Here is a 22,147-nt window from a genome sequence, read left to right on the forward strand (position 1 = left end):
GACGGTCAGAGAGCTTTCATTCATTTCGGCACGGCGCAGCCTTGATTTGTCATGCCAAACTGGGTGATACTAGGTGGGATGTAACAGTTGAAGCGCGCTTGAGTATCGGCAGTTAGTTGGCTTCCGCTGACAAAGCGCAAGACCCGCCGAAGCGGGCCTATCCGCGACAGTGCCCACAGGTGGATAAGCGGGGTCCCGCGTTTCGATAGAACTCCGGGGTAGTAGAACTGTCCGACACGCCCGATCGGACAGCGACGACAGACCGTCCTTCACCTTGAATCCCTGCCCAGCAGTCTATAGCGCATAACCAGAAATCTCTGGCTCGTATCAAAACACTACTGCTTTCGGCATTTCAACCCTCTTAATCAGCGAGAATTGGGACTCGAGTACCGTCACCTCCATACGAAATCTTCAATTACAGAACCGTATACTCCGTAGTTTACTTAATATCTTGGTCTCTAACCTGCGTGTAGAGGGGTTGTCATGATTTGTCTTCCGCCCCAATCCTCAACAGTAGTCCAATGGCCCATTGGCGAGATGAGTCGATGGTGTATGGCGAGCACAGCCCACCGATAAAACGACCCGTCCACAGCTTGGAAGCTCCACTCACCAAACCCAAAAAGTCTCGCTTGGGCTTGCCAAGAATTGCGGCTACCACAATAAGAGGAGGATTCGCTACTATACTTCCTGAGTGCTGTACACAAATACGAGATTGCTCCAAAACAGCTTACAATATACAATAGCTTACAAGACTGGGCAAGCGGTCGCTGAACCGCAAACATGCTCCATGCTAAGGAAAACATTCCCTCACGTTACATTACCGGAGTCAATGCACTTGTGATACCAGCAAACGATCGAAGACCGCAGGTACAGTAAACAAATTTTGCTTAGCATGCATATGGAAAGACGTATAACAATGCTCTATACCGGACAAGGCGTATCGCTTGTTTTCCTCCTCTCAGGAATCGTAGCTTTGGCTCCAGGATTTGGAGGCCGACTTGAGAACACGAACAAAGCTCATACCCACTTTGTATTCTCATCATAAGCCCGAGTTCACCTCACTACAGCGCTATCCCATCACTTAGCGAGTATGGAATCAATAAAGTCCAGAGTATTTCCATTAACAGCATAATGGATTTCAGGTTTATGAAGTGGCGCAAGCTTCCCTACACCATTCTCTCTCTCGACCCGAGTATTTACGTCGAGAGTTATCACTGCCAATGATCTAAACTCTTGAATGGGACCGTCGGCCAGCCTTGCGAAGATGAGAGATTCCCCATGTTACAGTACAAGAAAGCCAGCAACACCAAGTCTAACGCGGTGTATTGTAACCTTTCGTCAACTTGCAACAGTTTCGAATCGCTCTGAATATCTATGCCGCTGTTGCGATTACTTGACATAACATAATCGTATCGATCCTCTCGTCAGGTATTCATAGCCTTACGGACGATGAAAGGGACCTAGGTAGTCATCCTTGCCAAGCGGAACACCTTTCATGCGGAGAATGGCATAGGCAGTCTGCAAGTGGAAGAAGAGGTTGGGCATCGCGAAGGCGAGAATGAAATGCTTGCCGGTCATCTCTTCGCCCGCCACCGTACAAACGTTCTCTTCTGTACCCTCGAGACTTTTGGGGTCCATGGTTTTCAATAGGGCCAGAGTGTTCTCCGCGCGCTCGATAAGCTGCTGCATGGTCGTCTCGTTGTCTTCCCACGACTGAACGTCTGTCTTCAACAAGCGCTGCAGCGAACGACTGACAGTATTAGAAACCGATTGCACTTGGAAGCTGAGTGGTTTCATATCTTCAATCAAGCTAGCCGATGGAAACGTGTCTGCATCAGGCTGCAGCGTTGCCTTCCTAAGGATGTTGACCAATACCGTGACGCCCCCAATATAGGTGCCGACGGTAATGTCGTAAATGCTTACTTCAGGCATGGCAGATTGTGTGATGTCTTTTTCCTTCGGCTAGAAATGACAAAAAGAAGAAACAAGCACAGAGCGTTGGCGCAAAATCGTAGTGAAAGGAGAGCAAAGGTCGCGGGATTTATCCAGGTCTCGGGGCTGTTGATAAGCACGAAAACTAAAGGGCGTGCGGGGTCTTAATGTTCTGAGGTGCATCTTGCGAACACACGAAAGGCGCAGTTTGCGCTCTGGTTAGCGTACTGTTTGGCTTACTTTGCTGCAGCTGGGCGGCACAGAGACGGAAGGTAACTATTATGAATGGAAGTTGAGTAGCCATTGACAGTACGAAAGGCGCAAATACGGAGGACGTATGGTATCTATTACTCACTACTCTACCAGTCCAGACTGGGGAAAGCTACTTAATAAGTATCATAATTTTCAACTCATGTTTTGTGAAGCAAGTCCGAGGCTATTCGAATGGTGTTTCAGATCACAATCAATGCATAGTTTTGAAAGCATTCCGCAAAGGCAAGTCCACGTCGAAGCCACGACTCTCCTGCATGTGCTTGTCGAAGCTTACAGTTGACATCTGAACCTTCTCAAACAATGACCGATCCAACACAGGACCAGCAGGTGGTGCCTGGCCGCAACGTCGTGCAGCCTCGAGTTCGCCAAGATACTTGTAATGCGCCAGGCTCGAGGCCACTTGAAAGGCGTTCCGGATTTGCCGGCCGTTCCAACAGGCTGTTAAACGCGCATTGTCTTCGTAGTGTTTTGAAGCGAATGCAAGGATCTCGTCGTCTTTGATGACCAAAGGCTTATCGCCAGTCATGGTGCAGCGCTGTCTCTCTATCTCGCGAAGCTTGGTGATATTGAGACGGAAGATATCGCGGGTCTGTGTCTTGTCAAGTGGAGGATAGTACAGCGACATGTGAATGCGCGACTTGAAGGCATCGTCGATGCTGCCTACGCGGTTGGTTGTCAGAAAGAGAAGACCGTTGTAGTACTCCAACACCCGCAGAAACACAGAAACGAGGGCATTGCGGTTCATGTCGTCTTTGGATCTTTGCGTCAGGAACACGTCAGCTTCGTCAAGCAGGAGCACGCAGTCCCACAAATGGGCCAGACGGAAGACATTGATCAACGATGTCTCGACCTCGGAGGGCGTCAAACCAAGATCGCCGCAGGTGATAACAAACAGGGGCTTGCGGTTCTCCACTGCCACAGCCTCGGCGGTGGCTGTCTTGCCTACCCCTGGAACACCATGCAAAAGAACGACCAAGCCTCGGCCTTTACCCTGGATGATATCCTGGCTTGGTCCCTCCGTCGGCACCTCAGCATAGCGACGCTCAAGCACCTTCTTTTGGAAATGTGAAACTACAAGACCGCGGACAATGTCTTTATAGTCTTGAAGAATGCTTAAGCTCTCAAAAACGCCTCCCTCACGTCGAATGGGCTGCAGAAAGTTGATATTGACAGGCACAAATCGTCATTCGCGCAAGGCGTAGGCAAACATACGCTTAGGAAGTAAGACAAGATCTTCGTCGCGTAGGCTTAGGGCGCTCGGATCCTTCTCATAATGACGAGTTCCGCGGACTCTTTGACGGAGAAACTGGTCGAGATTGAGGTTCTCGCGACGCTGCCAAGTCTCTACCCCATCCAGCGTTTGGACCATCTCAGGGCTAGAGAAGGCGAGCCTGTTGCGTGCGCCATCAAACCATTGCTGAACAGCCATAGAATCCTCCTCGGCATTGCAGCGGATCGACTTCGTCAGAGATGGGCTGTGGAACTGGGGCCGCCAGTCCGGGTTTCTTTGGTAGGCCTCGGTCATATCCACAATAACGTCGCTTTCAACGAACTCAGGGTGCCGCATCATATCACCCTTTTCGTCTCGAAGGATCTCCCCTACCTCTTCATCTTCAAACTCGGAGTCGTTCGGCGGGTTGCGAGTCAGTGTCCAAGCAGAGTATGATTGATGGCGATCGCTGGCTTCAAGGAATTTTTGGAAACTCCTCCCCTGAGCTTTCAGTGAGTGGAGCACATTCTCGTGGTCTTCCCAATACCGGATGGGGAAAACTTCAAGGCTATCCACGGCTCGTTCTCCAGGAAAGGTTTCGATCTCAAAAGTGTGGCGCACGGCACCAAAGCCCGTGCCGTCATGGTCGATGTAATAAGCGTAGATCTTGAAGCGGTCAGACTTTGTTTCCTGGAATTCGTCGGCAAAGAACTCCCATCCAGACTCCGGATACGAGGTATCTACTTCAGGCGTCTTTACTCGGTAGATGCGCCACACTTCGTGATAGCGGCCACCCGACTCGCTCGCAGCAGGCATATAGATGAGGTCCCCGACACGGAACAAGGCCCACAGGTCGTCAAATTTGACCTTGGGAGCGGCATTTCCATCAAACTGATGGTATAGAGGCATGATTTCCTTGTCCACAAATTCCACATAGCAGCGCATGTCCCGCAGTGCTTCCGTGCCGTCCATTACATTTTCTATGTCATCAGCATTTGAATCGACTGATTGGATGGACTTGTTGTCATCGTCATCATCACCATCTTCGATAGTTTGGTTCTCATTGCCATTCTCATCCTCCAACATAGAAGCTGAAGAATGGTTGGGCTTCTCAATAACATCGATGTCGTCAGGACAATCTGTGCCTTTCCCAGAGACATCACCCAGCTCTTCGACGTCTCCCCACTTCTCCTCGAGAGTGGAAAGAATGGCCTTCATCTTGGGCTGGAAGTATACCAGAGCCTTGAAAGGGCGAACAAAAGTCCGCGGTGTAGATCGTTTGAACGACTCATTGAGTAAGGAGGTCAGGTGACCCAGGACGGGCTGCGACTGGATACGGACCCGATGCATCTGCGACCCCGAGAGCTGAGATGCATCGTTTCTCTTCTCTCTCCTGGCTCTCTGCTCCGCAGCCTTTTCGGGCTGATGGACATAAGGAGCTGGGTAGCCATACTCGTACATCCAACTCTCCCTCATGCGTGTCAGGTGCTCCTTGCGCCGTAGTCCTTGTTCGCGTCTGATCTGTGCCTGAAGGTTGGGGGCAGCCATCAGGACTTCAATGGCGTATTCCGGCTCTTCAATTTCTTGAAAATGATTTTTAAAGTCTTCAAAGTTGACCTTCTTGGCCTCTGGAATCTTGGGACGCCATTTCGCCTCGATGCGACGTCGATCTGCCAAGATTCTCTCGCGCCGCTCGGCTTTCTTCTGGGCCTCCACGAAGCCATCTTCATCACCGTAATGGCGCTTAGTCCGACGTGGGGCATTGTGTCCTCGGCCAGTCACTTTGCCCCTTCCGCTTCGACCAATCTGCTTGGTCCGAGCCATTTTAAAATCGATTGTTGATATACTCGGTGATACAATGCGGAGATGGATAACAGGGAGACCACAAGCTAATCAAGGAAAGGGGCAACACGACGGAAATATGGATATAAAGATAGATAGAAAGGAAGAAACTCAAGATGAATAAAATTAAGCATTCAAACTTTTTATGGAAATATATATGTGATCAAAGCTGATGGTAGGCAGCAATAGTCTCCAGGCAGCCAGGCGTTAGAATCCTTGAAGAACAGCATGATATGATCGCCATCCCGCGCCAAGGGAATCCTTTCTAGTGACTCATGCGGCAGCCAGAGCCAACGACACCGGCGACACATTGAATGGCTGCCATAGCCTCGAGCAAGTGCGATATACATGGCATGACCTTTCAGTTACAGCTTGTACCTGCATAGTGGTGTTGACGCAGACTTGGCCGTTATTGAATATTGGTAAAGCTGAGCCACAGTCAAAATTCAGCCACAATAGTTTCTCCTTTTTCGTGCTCTATCACGTGACATACTCAGGATGCAAGCCAAGCTACTCATCACATCAACAGTAGAGGCAGGTGCATGGATAAAAGCCTGCACGGATTTAAAATAGCCGAGGTTGCGTGATAAGTTTATCGCGCACTTATGATCTGATACTCAGACCTATGAAATGTGCTTAAAGGTATTGCACAAGGCTATACAAATATATTGACCCGGGAAGGAACTAACCCGTCTCGGTCTTTGCGATGTGATGTGACAACACTTGAGCCCACTGGAAGGTCCTGATATGCACCTATGCTCTTCTGGTTGAAATTTCTACTAGTTGAAAAAGCCTCTACGGGTCAGCATTTGAGGTTGTATATGCTTATTACGATACTAACAGGAGACAGACAGGAGCGGGAATTTGCAGATATCGATACAAATATCTAATACCTCGACAGGAGTTAAGAAAACGTTTTGTTGGACTTCCAAAGTTTTGCACTGTAAGAACACAGCACAAGTGACAAGCAGAAATAATGACAGTTGTGCCACCGGCGTAGCTCGGAATTGAAACGATTCGTCAGTGTTGAGTCCTAGTGATGAACTTTCATAGATCTCCTCACAAATCAGCGCCAATGGTACCTTGTAAGACGCATATTGCGAATGGTGCTGACGCAAGCGCAAAAAATCTTACGGCTGGGGAAAGCAAAGCTCTGTCTCAGATTGCGAAGCTGAGGCAATTTGATTCAGTATCTGTAAAATGCTACTGAACTCTTGAGTACCAGTGACGCGGCCTCCAGTTCTCAGTTGAGAGCGTGCTTGTATCGCTAACTTGCCATCTCGACTGGTGATATCCAAAGCACTATCCGAAGAGCATCCGAGACCATCCAATCAGACGAGCCCCAAATTCCAAATGGTGTATTTGCCATTCTAAGCCGCCCCATGCAGTGAACTGAAATTCTTATTTGCCACCATATACGGGCTGACAATGGATGGTGTCAATCGGGAGGACCGGGTAAGACTTATTTGAATCAACTTGAGGAGACAAGAACAAATCACAATGCTTGGAAAGCAAAGCCGTGTCTTCGTCGTCAACGTTACATTTCCTGGTTGAAACTGTGGGAAATAGTACTCATTCGTATATCGAATGAAAACACTGATCCTTAAATATTGAGTAATACAATGCAGTCATTGCATACCAAGAGAAATCACAGCCAATACGCAAAGAGGAGCACCGCCACTTGGATCTAGATCTTATCGCCCGCAACGCTAAGCCCGTTGCATGTTGCGAGCACCGCGGAGAGCGGCCGCCCATCCTGCGAACCAAATCTTCAACGACTCATGAAATCGGTTGTGTGTAATCCTCCCTGCAGATCGCATCATTTCCTTACTATGCTAATTTCTCACTGGCTAAAAGACGAGCCAATCAAGTCTCGCAGGTCAGTGCGGCCCGAAGGATAATTAAGTGAGCAAGTATATGTAGTCAGCGGATCACGGCCTAGCGCACCCGCAGTTGACGCGGACAAGTCCGGAAGGACTACTGATTATGGAAGTGCACGTACTTCGCTTGGTGGGCGCTAAACCCCTTGATTTTGAGTTAGCCATACAATCATAATGTGCATCCGGTCCAGGCAATAAAGAGGCGCAGCTTTTGCAGATGGAGACCCACCGACAGCACCAGGGACATTACCTCGTTCTGGTCATCAACGGTAGGAGGATTAATCACTGTGTTGCATCGAGTAGCACGTGTCTGAGCTCAGCCTAGTGGTAAGTTTGAGTTGTGGATCTGATAGGCTGCTTACTCCGAACTCACCGCAATTCTGCAAGGGCTGTATAGCCAGAAAAGGCTTGGCGCTGCAGGGTCCTTTCTAGGTTAAACCAAGGTTAAGCCTCACTCCACTATCCTACCAGGTGTTTACATAGGTATATACATATGACAAGGATAGATCCGGTTGAATTCCCTTTACCGTTGAGTCGGTGGATTTATATGCTGCGGAGGGACGTAGCACCACCAATCAGACTGATACAAAATAGCTTTCAGGATTGAGGCTAGTCTAGACCACTCGTCTACCCTTGTCTCAGGAAGCAAAGACATGTGTATTACATTTACTCATTGGAGTGCTAGGAATACCGCTTATTCGGGGCTCCTCTCTATGTTCTAGACTCTAGAAATTTGCAGCGAATACTGTTCAGTCCGTGGCTCCCACCTTCCCCCCTCGTCTTAGACCAAAATATGTGATGGGAACGACGATGGCCATCGCAGCAAACATTGTCCAGAATGCAGCGTGGTATCCATCTAGTAATCCTTCTTCACTGTTATCCTTGCGTTGTGCCAAAGAAGAAGCAATTGCTGCTGTAACAGCTAAGCCGACAGAATTGCCGATCTGTGAAACTGCATTGAATACAGCACCCGCAAGAGATTGTGACTTTCCGGGGTACGCCTTCGCAATGATCAGGTTTGACACAGTGAAAAGTACTAAATGCTGGTAAGCATGTGAATGAAGACTCAAGCCTGGGGGTTCGATAGCATACCGTCTGGATGTAAAGGCGACAGCAGCATCGCAAAAAAGTCACCCCTCCAGTATCCCCGGCTTGGAGTGCTCAAGGCCATAAGCAACGGCGGCACTACGTTGATGGCTGCAGTAATGCTGACCATCAATCCAACTTCGACCTTGTCTACAAGGAAACCGGTGACCTGCCAACGTGAGATACAGCCACCAATGAATAGCAGAGTGGCTGACTTACGATGTTGGTGCCTGCACCGACAAACACCATGGGAAGAAAACGAATTGACGCCTCTAGGGCAGTAGTGTGCACGACCCGTTCGAAGTAGAGCGCGCCAAAGTACTGGAATGCATTGAACACAGCCCAGGTAACAAAGACAGTGATGCAGGTAGTCGAGAACACAGCATTCTTCCACAGACTGTTGGGCACCAGTGCCGGGAGATTATTGCGTTCTCTATAACCCACCCAGAGCACAAATGCCGGTAGCAGGAGGATCCCGAGGACAAGCAGGACGATGTTGTAGGCCAGCTTGACTTGTTGATAATCTTTGCTTATGGAACTATATTTTTCGTTAGCAAGGTGGGTTCTTGAGTGGCCGGTGTTAGCTTACGCGAGAACGTATGACAATATCCCAAGTGATGAGCTCAGAGTGAGGGCCCCGACCCAGTCGGTATCATGCCTCAACCTGGCCAGAACATTCTTGTTGTCATGCTGTCGACCTGGCAGGACGAATACAGCACAGATGACAAGTAGGGTGTTGATGATGAGGGATATGTAGTACGCCCATCTCCAGCCAATGGTGTCAGTAAAGACACCACCCAGTATGAGGCCCAAAGAGTATCCAAGAGGCTGGCCCATACCCTGGAATGCAAAGGCCATGTTCCTCCAGCGGCCGGGGAGAAAGCTCTGAGTGGTAAGGCTCACTGCAGCTGGTAAGCACATGGCGATGGCGAGGCCGAGGACCGTGCGAAATGCGATGAGCTGACTGGCTGTACGGCATAAACCTACTCCCAGGGTGAACGCGCCGTACATAGCCGCACCCGTCAGCCAAACTGGGCGGGGACCAACAACATCACTGACGGCACCAAAGATCAGCAGAGTGCACCCAGCAGCTAAGGCGTAAACGCTAGGCGGCCATAGCAGAAGGGCTTCGTCAAGTCCAATGTCCCGTGCTATGGCGGGCAGTGAGATAGTCAGGACACCCGAACCCAGTGTGTTCAGTGAGCTGATGCCTGTCAAGACCATAATGATGAGGGAAGCCTGGAGCCGTGACATGCCATGGCGGCTACTGACAATTGCAGAAGCTGGCACGTCTTCCTTCTCTTGCCGGGGTTCGGGTTCTGGGTCCATCTGCGCAGGCGCAGAAGCCATGGGTGCAGAAGCGATAGCCATGGCCGGGGCGCTCGACTGAAGGGTCCTCAACTGGTAGTTCTGTCAGTCCATGGGTGTGACACCTCGTGAAATTGGCGCGTTTAAGTACCTTCAACATCTCAGGATTATACCACGGTCGTGCAATGGTGTCCTGACGGCCTGGATTTTGTTGCTTGGATGAGCGAAAGATCGGTCAGAGTGTCGGCTGCTCAACGTGGCAAGACAAGACTCCTTAGCGCTCGAGGTTAGTGCAGGTACTATGGTATACCTGGTTACTCAGCTGCCTGCGGGCCAGGGGTATGGCGGTAAGATCTGAGCATCCGGGACGGGCGGGAGAGTGCGGTTTTTTCCAGATCCTAGTCAAAAAAGAACCACGGTGTCAGACCCTATTGTAGGTAGGTGGTTACCTAAGCGAGCGGCACGGTCATGGCCGGCATGCCACTTACACAGTCAAAGACCCAAAGGCGGGCGCTAGCTCGCCGGCGGGCGTCCGAAGGAAAGGGTTGATAGGTCAAACCCGGGGTTCCAAGGTGTGTTTCGAGGGAGGGAGAAAATCCTCTGGAGTCTGGAGCGTGGCTATTGTGTGCTGTTGTATATACTTTGTGACATCGCCATCCATTCGCGTGGGTGCAACGTGTGCATGGATGTGCCAGCCAGCCCCGCATTGTGGTCGACTTACCAGGATCAGTTGCTTAGCCCGAGCTGACGTGAGCAAGGCGGCCGATGTAAAAAAGACCGTTTCCGGGAGGCTGAAAGATCTACATGGATCTGAATCCCGCCGCGGCACGGAGGTACGAATCCTCGTGTGCCTAACTTGAAACGGGTAAGGCAATCATATCGACAGTGCTGAAGTCGTGATAGCTCATGCAGTGTCCTGCTTGTACCTCAACATCAGATGGGTCTACCCCCTGACGCCAGCACTGCTCTCTCGACACCTTCATGCAACATTAATGAGTCCTAAACATGTTGCAAGCGCAGTAGGTCACTGGGTAAGGGTTGAAGACGGGGTCTTTTTTACGTGCAGCAGTGCTTGATGAGGCATAATGCCTCTCATTTGATGGCAAGTACCCTCCTGATGAAGCCTAGTCGGCTAGATGGCTGTCGGATTTTCTTTCTTTTTAATCACATTCATGAGCCTACCAGGTTGGTATCGTCGTGCCACAAGAGTCCGAGTACCGCATTGGTCGTTTCCTGAAAATGTTTCTAGCCCGAAGAAAGGGAGACATGGAAAGGACCGTATCCGTGCATTCCCTCCCATGGCAGGACTAGTATTTATACAGGTGTTCTCCCAGCACCAAGTTCTCTTAAATGGACCGTTTTCGAGCATCTTTTGGTGTTGTTCCAAGTGGGCTGTCTTTCTTGTCCAACTCACACTACTTTCACAATGAAGATCGTCATTTGTGGTGCTGGGCCCGTCGGTGCCCTAGCGGCTCTATACGCAGCCAAGAAAGGCCATACAGTTGAACTATATGAGATGCGAGCAGGTAAGCCAAGATACCAAGACCGTCCCCATATTTCAGTGGACTAATCGCGGCTGTTGATAACCAGATGTGAGAGCGGACGATAAAGAAGCAGCCCAGCAGCTCGGAAAATCCATCAACATCACCATGTCTGACCGTGGCTTCGAGGCCTTGAAAGATAGTGGTGATGAACAGCTGGTTCAAGAGATTCTCAATCACACAGTACCTGTGCAAGCCCGCGAAGTGCACGAAAGAACGGCTCTTGGTACAGAAAAGGCAACCAAGGTCCCCTATAGTATAGATGGCAGAGTACGTGACCTCCCAGCTTACTCTTGGTGATGATGTGTTCTAATCCAGCCACAGGTTTTGAGGGTTGTCAGTCGAGAATTCCTCCGCAATATCCTTTTGGATAGAATCTTCAACTTGCCGAACGTCAAGGTCTTCTTCGGTCGCAAGCTGATCCATGCCGATCTCGACAACAAGAAGGCGGTCTTTGCGGATGCTAGCATAGAAGACACGTACGGAGGCAGCAACTTTGAACGCGTGTCATTCGATCTGCTCATCGGCGCTGACGGAGCTCACTCGGCTGTTCGACACCATCTTGCAAGATACCGAAACATCAACATCGATCAACGGTGGCTTGACAACTGCTGGTGTGAGTTTCAAATCGCCCAGGCTGATGATGGTCGGCCCAAGATCAATCTAGACACACTGCATGTATGGCCGAACAATGATATCATGTTCCTGGCTCTGCCTAATCCCGTAAGTGTACCGCCATACTATTGCACTCCAATCACTGACAAGAATGTCGCACAGGATGGGACATTCACCTGCAACCTCTTCGCTCCCGCCGAAACGTTCAAGATGCTAAGGAGCAATCAAACCGCGATCGCCGACTTCTTCGAACGAAACTTCCCTGGGATCCTTCCCAACCTCATGACAACCGAAGAACTCATAAAACAGTTCCACAGCACCAAGACCTCGATCCTACACGAGATGCGCGTGACCCCCATCAACTACAAGGACAGCTGCGTGCTGATCGGCGATGCCGCCCATACAATGGTACCCTTCTACGGGCAGGGTCTGAACACAGGGCTAGAAGATGTGCGCGTGCTGTTCCGAGCGTTCCTGAGTCAAGCACCCACTAAGGAACTCTCGGGTAAGCAGATCTCCATCTTGGACTCGTACAGCGAGTACCGACAGCCGGACGTGAGCGTCATGACTTCGCTGGCACTGAAGAACTACAATGAGATGAGACTTTCGCAGCGATCGACGCTCAAGTATATGCGCAGGAAGTTGGAAGAGACCTTGCAGGCCCGGCTTCCAAGTGCTGGTTGGGCCACGCTCTACTTCCGCGTGGCTTTCTCTACCGAGAGGTTCACGATGATTGAGCATAAGAACAACCAGCAGACTAAGATCTTGAAGTGGCTGCTTGGCGTGTCAACGGCATCGTTGTGTGGATTGGCAGCATCTGTCGCTCTCAAGTTCTAGACGGATCACTTCAGAGTCGTATCAGTAGAAAACAAATAAAAAATCAATGTCGCCCTAATTACCATATCTTGACATGCATATATCAAAAGTACTGGCGCTCCTATATGCAGTCCTCCTGGCCGTATGTCGCGCTGATCACGTCAATATTTGCTCATGGCTGGTAAATACAGAATAGATAAACATAATCAAATAGATAATCTTCAACGTGTCTTCTGCTATCTTCCCTTTACGAATGAGTCATAGCGCGAATACCCGGTTGCTGTGTGCCCCACAATATGTCGGCAGTCTCCCGAAGATGTGGTCTAAGATTGTGAATGAAGCGATCACATCAGATTATCTAGAATTGCTCTTTTGTATCTAACCTGGCTGCACAGCCTTTAGTGGATGCGCGGACTACCGTGGCTGACCCACTATGCTCATAACACGTCGACTTTACGATCCCAAATTTGGGAGGTCACATGGCTGTGATGAGGCCACGTTCGTTCAAACCCGGGGTGCTTGCTTAATTTTACTTCTGGTTTGAAGCTATTCCCGACTCACACTTAGTACATACACCGTTGAAGGGGTTGCATGGTGACTGCAATGTGGCTGTGTCAGTGACCAACTTGTTAGCTACGTGGTCTTTTGCCGGGGGTGTCACAGGCTTGCCTTGCCAACAGACACCTATCGACTCATCGGATACGAGACAATCGCAGAAATTAATTCAACAAGTAATTGAACACCTACGCAGCAAGACGATGTTGGTGCTGCTGCCGATTCCAGTGTTGGATAATGGTGGGGACAGGAGCACAGTAACCTGGCCTGATCCTTGCCATCTTGGTGCCGTGCCGTACGTACAGCCACGCGTTGAACGAAACTCCGGACCAACTACGATTCGATGTTTGGATTATAACAGACAAGGTGGCCTATCATTTAGATGGACTTTTCAATTAACATGTGCATATCAGAACGCCTATAAGAACTCATGTTGGGTTGCAGATGAAACAAATTTTAAGAACCGCATTCAAACCGGAAAAGCACCAAGATTAGAATTCAGTTCACCTAAACCATATTCAGAATGGGATTCCAAGACATTCGGAATGAAGGGTTTGTCTCTGAAGAGTTTTTAATCAATCTTGATGGCATCAAAGGTACGCACTATTTGTGGAACTTGACAGGAAATTATACTAATTGGAAACTTACTCCGCAGGTCCTTTCACGGTGTCAGGTTGCTGGAGGTTCTCCAACCCATGGGAAGATACAGAGGTGACACAGTATTACCGATGCCTTGATCTGCTGTTGAACATCGTTCCTCCATCGGACGTTAATGCAAGCTCCCCGAGGAACGCTACCGGGACTGGCCTGGAGACTATCGTCCGCGCATGCTGCGCGGGTCAAGCACCTACCAGCTCCTTCGAAGCAACTCTGAAAGTGGTTCTTGTCCCTCACAATGGGTACCTCTGCAGGAGCGACATCCTCGATATAAGAATGCAGCATTCTGAACATGTGGACTCCGTCATTCGGCTATCAACTTCTGGCAGTCATCATTCATCCGTTCCAGACGAGGGCGTAAATACTTTGCTTGATTTGTTGGCCTTGTCTCCTGGTGCACTCCTTGGGAAGAAGTCTGAAGCTTCATATATCGACACGCTGCGGGGCATAGACGACGATCTGAAGAACCGTTTGTCGTTTGACTGGGTGCTTGCAACGCCACCGCCATCTCGCACGGTAGCCGTGGTCGGAGGCCGTCCTGCCTTCGACATGAAGAGAGGATCTTATGGATCCCAAGGGCCTTTTGAGGCAGCCCAAGCTCTCGGGATCTCGGTCATCGTTCTCGACCGGCCAGGACACTGGCTGGAGGGTGACACCTACGCCTACCTCCGTGACGACTTTATCGCCATAGATGTGACGAAGGAGGCTGAGTTGCCGTCCAACATCGCAAAATCCCTGAGCGGAAGAGCGATCGATGGTATCGTGACGTTCTCGGACGAATACGTGATCGCTACCGCGAAAGCTGCTGAATTGATGGGCCTCCCAACCGAGCCTGTCCGAGCAATCCTGCAGGCCCACCACAAGGATGAGACTCGTAAACTTGTCAACAATCCCAATGTTCAAGCTCTACGCTTGGAGAGTGCAGCGCAGCTGGACGACGCGTCCACAGCAGAACGACTGGCAACTCTACGGTATCCCTTGATTGTGAAACCGTGTCGTGGTGGCGCATCTCGAGGGGTCAAGAAAGTCCACGACCAGGACAGCATGCGCCAAGCGATACAGGCCATGGAAGAAGAGGGGTTCGCGAAACATGGGGTACTCCTCGAGACTTATGTTGACGGGCCGGAGGTGGATGCCAATTTCGTGCTCTGGGACGGCGAGCTGCTCTTCTGCGAGATATCGGACGACTTTCCTTGCCAGGCAGACGCATCGGACGCTACGCTGGCTGACAACTTTGCCGAAACCCTGATGTTCCTCCCTAGCCGGTTGCCTGCGCGGGAGATTGAAGTCCTCCGGTCGTCTTTGCATCGCAGCCTGCTGCAGTTGGGATTCCGTACGGGTGTCTATCACGTCGAGGCCCGGGTCCAGAACTCGTCCATGTGCTACAAGGAGGTTGACGGTGTCCTAGACCTGGTGGACTCTGGTGCCCCCATGGAGGGCCAGCCAGATGCGTTCCTGATCGAGGTCAACGCTCGTCCACCGGGGCTGGCATGTGTGTTCTCCACGCTCTACACATATGGCGTGGATTTCTGTGGACTCCAATTCCTGCAAGCCCTTGGGGATCGCGAGCGCTATGCGGCTCTGTCCAAGCCATTCGCCAACCTCGCCCAGTATGGATGCGGGAACTGCAAGATTCCAGTTCATCGTGAAAACATTCTCGTGCCGGACGGGTTCTTCGAGAAGTTGTTCAAGATACTACCTGATGTAGCGCCGCACGTGTCCAGGGCGGAACTGCTTCGACAGCCTGGAGACATTGTGTCGCCATCGGGCGGCGCCGGGTTTATCGGCTACGTCTTGCTATACTCGAGAACGAGCAGACGACATGTCCTAGAGATGAGTGACCGTATCCGGCAAGTCTCAAAGCAGATTTTGGACACTCTTTAGCGAGGAGGGGGGAGTTTCATACCGATTTTCACTTCGGGTATATTATCCTAATAACATGTTTCAATCAACACGATCGTCAGCGACAAGCACCACTTGGTTGTCTCATTCACTTTCACAGCGCGTTGAAGAGCCTCTGCCCTCTAGTAATGTAGCCTGAAGCAATGACCAGTGCGATTTGTCTGCTCCAGCGAATGATTGGACTATGATTCTTGCCACAATGGTCTTTTGCAAATGCAACTCAGCCTAGTAGATGGGGTTATCACATGATCCTCCGTAGCTCTTCAGCATACCCTGAAACTCAATTCCAGATGTCTGAATTGTGCCAGACATTCCATAGATGTCCTCTATCAAGCATAGCACAGAGGCATTAAGGAGTGGATCCCCGCCACCATCTTGTCCAGGTGGCTCCCCAGGCCCGTTTGCAACAAGACTCGCCAGAAAGCAAACACTCTCACCCGCCCAGGCAACAACCAAGAGATCTCCGGGCTATATCTTATATCTGGCTCTCTGGCCAATAACGAACGGCTGGGTGGTGTAGTGGTAACACACTCGGGTGCGAGGAAGCATTCCCAGACTGACGATCGAGATGAACGCTTTGTTTATGGGATATGGGTAAAAATTACCTCATAGGTTTGCTGAGCATCTGGGAATCGCAAGTTCAAGCCTTGCCCTGGTCAACATTGTTTTTTTTTCTCATCCCTTTTTGGTACATCACGTTGCGGTGTTTGGGTATTCGGTCTTTCTTTTAGATATTTACACATTGTACATAGTCTTGATACAAGCGAGTCTCGGTTCAGTGCGCCACGGACCTAGACGTATGGCCGTCGCAGGACAGCCCTCCCACCATTGGCACCTTCGCTCCAGTCGACCAAGCCAGCGCGGGAGGCGACGTGCCAGAACCCATGGCCACGCCAGCCGCCTTCTCCGTGCTGCTCGACGTACTTCTTGACGGTATCCGCGACCATGGCCCTGGCATCGTCTGCCCGTCCCAGCTGCACCAGGGTCTTCAGCACCTCCTGCTGAGTCGACAAGGTGACGAGGAAGCCTGCTTCGCTCAGCTTGCTGTATATCCGGAACGCCGAGTCGATGTCGCCGACGAGTGCGTAGCCCTTGACGACGCGGTCGTAGAAGATGCGGTCCATGTCGTCGTAGTCGAACACTTCGCGACGCTCCAGAAGGTCGTCGACGGCCTTCAGATCAGGCGGCTGGCGAGAGAAGTAGTGCTCCACCAACATGGTGTAGATGTGGGGAGAGAACTCATGGCCTTGGCCCCACAGATGATCCAGGACGGCTTTCACAGACTCTTGGGCGCGGTCGCCGGAACGGAGGAGCAGGTGGATCATCTTGCCGTATGTGTGTTGATTAGGCTCCAGGCCGGCGTCTTCCATCTCCCTGAACACAGATTCTACAATCTCGGATTGTCTCTTCGGGTCTAAAGAGTCTACTTTGTTCAGGCTGCCGTCCAGAATCAGCGTAAAGGTAGCGGCATCCGCTTGAACTCCCAAAGTTTTCATGCTTTGGAATATTGCTTCGACTTCCTTGTCGCGGCCTTCCCTGATCGCTGGACGCAGAAGCAGATTGAAGGTTACGACATCGGGCTTGATACCGTGAGCTTTGGCCCACGCCAGGATCTTATGTGCCGCAGTGTTGTTGTTGAGGCGGATAAACCCTTGCAGAGCAGCATTAACAGGTTGTATGGCTGGCTGGACGGCGTTGCCATGGCCCTTCTGCTGCGCCGTGTCCCAGAGCACAGCCATTTCTTCAAGCGCATCGACAGCGCCTTTTGGATCATCACAGGCCATCAGGCCCGCTATCCGTGTGGTCCATATCGCAACGTCGAGCGGCTGGCCGGATGCCACCAACCGCTTCCAAACAGCTTGCAGACCTGATGGGTTATGCGCGCGCTTGCAACCGTCCAGCATGACATTCCAGGTCTTGAGTGTGGGTCGCAGTCCGACCTTGGGCATCGTATTCCACACCTCGATCGCTTTGTCGGGTTGGTTGAAAGCCATGTAGGTGTTGATGAAGGAATCGAACAGATTCGGGGACTGCTGAAGTTGGCTCATCCGCTCCCTGGCATTTTCCTTGGGGACACTGACGAAAGCCGCCCAGAGCCGGTCGACTTCACTCCTGTTGTGTGACCAATAAGCAGAGCTCAGTTTCCTCTCGATGTTAGCTGCTTCCGGGTGGCCACGCGGTGAGCCAGATGCCGCCTCTGAACCTTGCAACTGGGCTGCTTGTTGGGAGATTTCGTCCAGATGCGGTTTGATCTGGGTCCAGTGGTCCATGACATAGGTTTCAATCGCTGGGAAGGTTGACAATATCGACGATCGTAAAGCCTTATCATTGATGCCGATCAACTTGATCATGTAGGTAACCTTGGACATGAAGCGTGTCGTGCTCTTTCTTGCTGTGGCGTTGCTCCTCGAGCGATCCATGAGAAGAAGAAAGGTAGAAAAGGCAGCAACGGCGAGCCCATCTCCCAGATTGCTGGACGAGCAGTGGGGAAACAGGCTGTTGAATGCAACAGTGAACCTTTTGGACATGGCCCACTTCTTAACGGCAAACTTGTCCAGTCGGGGGAACCAGAAGCCATCAAGGATCTCATTTGCGTGACCACTAGGCTTCACGTTCATGTGCTTGGGGATGGAGAGAAGCTTCCAAGACTCGACCAGGTCGGTCAGAGCTTCATCCTTCATGTGGAGGTGCTTCTCGTAGGCCTCGATCGACGGGTAGTCCTCGCGGGACGTCTTCATGCGGCAGAGAAACGTGATCAGCTCGCCAACAAGCGCAAGCCATTCCCGCGACCAGTTGGTCGACCTCATGTCTCCAAGCTCGGCACAGACACGGAAGATGTCCGCGACTCGGGGCAGGTCGGGGTTCCAGATATCGTCCTTCTTCGCCTCTATGATCTTGTTCATGACATTGTTCGCGACGGTGAAGAAGACCTTGGGCACCTGGATGTCCTCGTGGCGTATGCTGGGGTACAGCTCGGTCTGCAAGAAGGTGTATGCCTGGGACACAGGGGCGCCTGTATCCAGCATCTGCTGCAGGCTTCCGATCTCCTGCACCAGGTTCGCGTGGCGCGGAGAATGCTCGAGTGCGTCGGCGGCCAGCGCGTCGTCTGTTTTTCTGCGATGGACGATCTGCTGGAAGAGCGAGTCCATGTCGGTGCCCGCCTTGTTGTCGGCATTGATGCGCCGCCTGGACCCGGCTGGCGTCGAGGTCAAGGACTGCTGCGGCCTCGGGCGTCTCTCCTCATACCTATATCGCCGGACTTGGGGTCGTGGGGCGTCGCTGGCCGCGCCTCCGGCCGAGGAATGGGCTTCGGACGGTGCAGACGAGCCGTCATGGCCAACACTGGCGGCTGTAGCTCCTGAGGTCGAATATGCTGCTGTTACCGTCCATTGCGCCGCCTGGGGTCTGCCGTTGGCGGCGAGCCTGTGGCGGCAGAGCAAGCAGATAGACTTGGACGTCTTCATAACATGATATGTTCGGGCGTAGGGGTTCGGGGGCGAGGCTGGTGGTCGCGCGGATCTGGTTGTCGCGCGGATCTGGTTGTCGCAACGGCGCTCGTTCTCCAAGGAACAAAAAAAATCCAAAGGCAAGCCAATTGACCAAGGCTCGACCGGACTGCGCTCACCCCTGGCGTCGGGGCTTACTTAGCTCGCCTGCAGTGGCTCAGGTGCTCAGCTTAGTCACTAAGTACCTGTAGCCAGGGCCGATGGGGGAGCTCTGGGGGACGTTCGGGGGCCGTTAGGTAAGTTTTATCGGTGCTCTTATCGGCCCAGCCATTGAGAGCTTGGGCAGGGGCCCCACGCGCCGACGTCACGTCTGCCTGTTGCGCCGTCTCGGATCTCACGATGACTGATGGACGAGCCTAGAGGCCTAGAGACATCGCCGAGAGCCATTGGTTGTCCTTGTCTCTGCCCACGTTTCACAGAGCTTCGGCCGGCCCGTAACGCACACTGGTGGTCTGCTCAATCTTGCTCAGGGACGTCTAGCCGCCAGCGCCCACCGGGCCTCTTGTATATAGCTGACAGTCCGACCACATCAATTATTGTATATATCTTTTTGCTCTGCATCTCGTCCCGCGTCTTTCGCCATGACCACCTTGAACCCCCGCCCTCCCTATACACAGGATGAGCTCAGGCAGCTGTACCCGTCCGACCTCAAGCTGCAGTTTGTCCAGGTCCTGCTGCGCCATGGTGAACGGTCCCCCGTCTCTGCTCGCTTCGCCAATGCCGGACTCCCCGCCTTCTGGCCGTACTGCAATGCCGTCCGACACATGCGAAATGCCGTCCTCGACACCTCGTTTTCATCGCCGCAGTTCACCACCCTAGAATGGAAGCGCCGCCTGGAGGCCTTTGGCCCCGGTGACGAGCCCGTCATAGCATCTGGTCCCAAGGGCGAGCTCGACGCGATCTGCGATATGGGTATGCTCACGGATAAGGGGCGCGAAACGACGTTCCATCTGGGTACTCGATTGCGCAAGCTATACGTAGACCAACTCGGTTTCCTGCCGCCCGCCATATCCGATGCCGACAGTCTATACCTCCGCGCGACGCCGATACCTCGAGCGCTCGAGTCTCTTCAGGAGACCTTCTTGGGCTTGTACCCAGCCCACACTCGTGCTCCGAACTTCCCTCCGCCTACAATTCTGACGAGATCCGCGGCGGATGAGACCCTCTTCCCCAACGACAGCAACTGCCGTCGCTTTGCCGCCCTGTCGAGAGCCTTCGCCCAGAGGGCCGCCGATCGCTGGAATGATACCGATGAGATGGCCTACCTTACCAAACTTTACGGGAAATGGATGCCGGAAGGCTACCCGCGCGTAGCTGTAGACGGGAAGCCACGGCTGAGCGGTATCATGGATACCGTCAACAGCACGCTCGCACACGGGCCGGAGACCCGCTTGCCGAAAGAGTTTTACGACAAGAAGGGCCGGGACATCCTCGAGAAGATCGGCGTAGAAGAGTGGTTTGCTGGGTACAAAGAAAGCAAGGAGTATCGTGCCTTGGGTATTGGTGGTCTGATGGGCGATGTCGTGTCGCGCATGGTTGGATCCGCCGAGCGCAGCACCGCGGATGGTGAGTACGAGGTCGCGAGAGACCTGCAGCGTGGTGACATCAAGGCTGGAAAAGGAGCCACGCCGATTCGTTTCGGCCTGAGTGGCTGCCACGATACCACGCTAGCCGCCGTGCTCGCTAGCATGGGGGCATTCGACACTGACAAGTGGCCCCCTTATACCAGCCACATCGCCATCGAGATGTTCAGGAAGGCAGACCAACCACCGCCTGCGACTACGAAGCCGTCTGTACCGCCCTCCGAGGCACCGTCCGCCCCGAAGTCCACAAGCCGGTTTGGGGGCCTATCTTCGCTGCTGGGAGGGTCGTCTGCCGGTGCCCAGCCAGGCCTTCCCCCACCAGGCATTGGCCGCAAGCGGTCGGAGGAGCTGACGGAGGATGAAAAATCCAAACTGGATGGGTATTATGTACGAATGAGGTACAACGATGCGGTCATGAAAGTGCCTGGCTGCAAGCCGCAGGGCAAGCACCTGGAGGGGGATGACAGTTTCTGTACACTGGTTCGTCCCTCCACTATTCACATGCTGCTAGACAGTATCGATTACTAACAATATGCCTACAGGAAGCGTTCAAGGAGATTGTAGACAAGTTCGTGCCTCAGGATTGGAGGAGAGAGTGCAGATCCAACATCAAAGCTCCCGCATTCCCCGCGAACCCAGAACCCGCTGGGTACTAGACAGCTCATGAGCCCTCCAGTAGAAAGCATGTTTGCATCTGCATTGGAAAAAGTCATACGCTGGGATTGAAAATCGGATGTCAAATTCCTTGGCTGATGCTTTTCGGGCGTGGGTCAATAGTCACGCCTCACATACAGGTTAGAGGTTGGATAGCAGCCTTTTGTAGAGGCAACCCGAGCATTATTTGGCAAACTTAGACTGAAACGAATTCGAAGTTCTGGGCGCTAGGGATCAATTGAACAAGAATTCTTTTAGCCGTTGTCCCCTACCCCATAATTCTTTTCAGACTGTTGATCCGATCATCAGCTCATGTAACATCCATTAAAGTTTCATAGAACTCTATGATGTCCAAAGAAAGTCTCATGAACACTACCTTCAGCGAATCTTATCACGTACCACCGGTTCAAGAATTGAGGATCTGGACCACGACGAGCTTTGGTCTAAACAGTCCAGACCGTCGTTTCCAGTCGTATGTATTGATCCCGTTGTCCCCTGCGTTGGTTTTGACCGAATTCGAGTCTTGGCTCGCCTGCTGATCTTATCAATTGATTGAGGCGACCCGATCAGCGTTGAATTACCGTGCAAACCACTATTCGCTTCACTCGCCTTTTTCGCTTTCTTCAAGTTTCTCCTTCGGTATAAGATATTACGCGCTCTTCCTCCAACTAGGCACTTCGCGCCGGCTGTCGAATGTCTAAGTTTCTAGTAAGTACCGAGACGATTGAGAGTATCGGACCCATTTCAGCCGTCCCAATAGTGAAACTTCGGCTAGTAGAGCAGCTCT

General features: G+C 52.0%; 7 protein-coding genes across 7 annotated transcripts; 3 read left to right on the forward strand and 4 right to left on the reverse strand.

The window, feature by feature from the left end:
- Positions 1–1,440: 1,440 nt before the first annotated feature.
- On the reverse strand, positions 1,441–1,932 carry JN550_006829 (uncharacterized protein; the record flags this gene model as incomplete). The annotated part of the gene is made up of 1 exon (XM_049318611.1): positions 1,441–1,932. One exon carries the CDS (start codon positions 1,930–1,932, stop codon positions 1,441–1,443), a length of 492 nt encoding a protein of 163 aa, XP_049171064.1.
- Positions 1,933–2,395: 463 nt separating this feature from the next.
- JN550_006830 (uncharacterized protein) lies at positions 2,396–5,239 on the reverse strand (the record flags this gene model as incomplete). The annotated part of the gene is made up of 2 exons (XM_049318612.1): positions 2,396–3,276; positions 3,418–5,239. The coding sequence occupies 2 exons, from the start codon at positions 5,237–5,239 to the stop codon at positions 2,396–2,398; spliced, it is 2,703 nt and encodes a 900-aa protein (XP_049171065.1).
- A 2,647-nt stretch (positions 5,240–7,886) lies between these two features.
- JN550_006831 (uncharacterized protein) lies at positions 7,887–9,691 on the reverse strand (the record flags this gene model as incomplete). The annotated part of the gene is made up of 5 exons (XM_049318613.1): positions 7,887–8,173; positions 8,230–8,392; positions 8,443–8,761; positions 8,813–9,624; positions 9,683–9,691. The coding sequence occupies 5 exons, from the start codon at positions 9,689–9,691 to the stop codon at positions 7,887–7,889; spliced, it is 1,590 nt and encodes a 529-aa protein (XP_049171066.1).
- Positions 9,692–10,957: 1,266 nt separating this feature from the next.
- On the forward strand, positions 10,958–12,524 carry JN550_006832 (uncharacterized protein; the record flags this gene model as incomplete). The annotated part of the gene is made up of 3 exons (XM_049318614.1): positions 10,958–11,057; positions 11,122–11,342; positions 11,397–12,524. 3 exons carry the CDS (start codon positions 10,958–10,960, stop codon positions 12,522–12,524), a joined length of 1,449 nt encoding a protein of 482 aa, XP_049171067.1.
- Positions 12,525–13,581: 1,057 nt separating this feature from the next.
- Positions 13,582–15,599, forward strand: JN550_006833 (uncharacterized protein; the record flags this gene model as incomplete). Its single annotated transcript, XM_049318615.1, has 2 exons — positions 13,582–13,654; positions 13,714–15,599. 2 exons carry the CDS (start codon positions 13,582–13,584, stop codon positions 15,597–15,599), a joined length of 1,959 nt encoding a protein of 652 aa, XP_049171068.1.
- Positions 15,600–16,408: 809 nt separating this feature from the next.
- JN550_006834 (uncharacterized protein) lies at positions 16,409–19,081 on the reverse strand (the record flags this gene model as incomplete). The annotated part of the gene is made up of 1 exon (XM_049318616.1): positions 16,409–19,081. The coding sequence occupies one exon, from the start codon at positions 19,079–19,081 to the stop codon at positions 16,409–16,411; it is 2,673 nt and encodes an 890-aa protein (XP_049171069.1).
- A 623-nt stretch (positions 19,082–19,704) lies between these two features.
- JN550_006835 (uncharacterized protein) lies at positions 19,705–21,362 on the forward strand (the record flags this gene model as incomplete). Its single annotated transcript, XM_049318618.1, has 2 exons — positions 19,705–21,186; positions 21,249–21,362. The coding sequence occupies 2 exons, from the start codon at positions 19,705–19,707 to the stop codon at positions 21,360–21,362; spliced, it is 1,596 nt and encodes a 531-aa protein (XP_049171070.1).
- Positions 21,363–22,147: the final 785 nt, after the last annotated feature.

This window comes from Neoarthrinium moseri (assembly GCF_022829205.1).
Source record: "Neoarthrinium moseri strain CBS 164.80 chromosome Unknown scaffold25_Wmoseri_CBS_16480, whole genome shotgun sequence".
In the NCBI taxonomy this organism is placed as follows: Eukaryota; Fungi; Ascomycota; class Sordariomycetes; order Amphisphaeriales; family Apiosporaceae; genus Neoarthrinium; species Neoarthrinium moseri.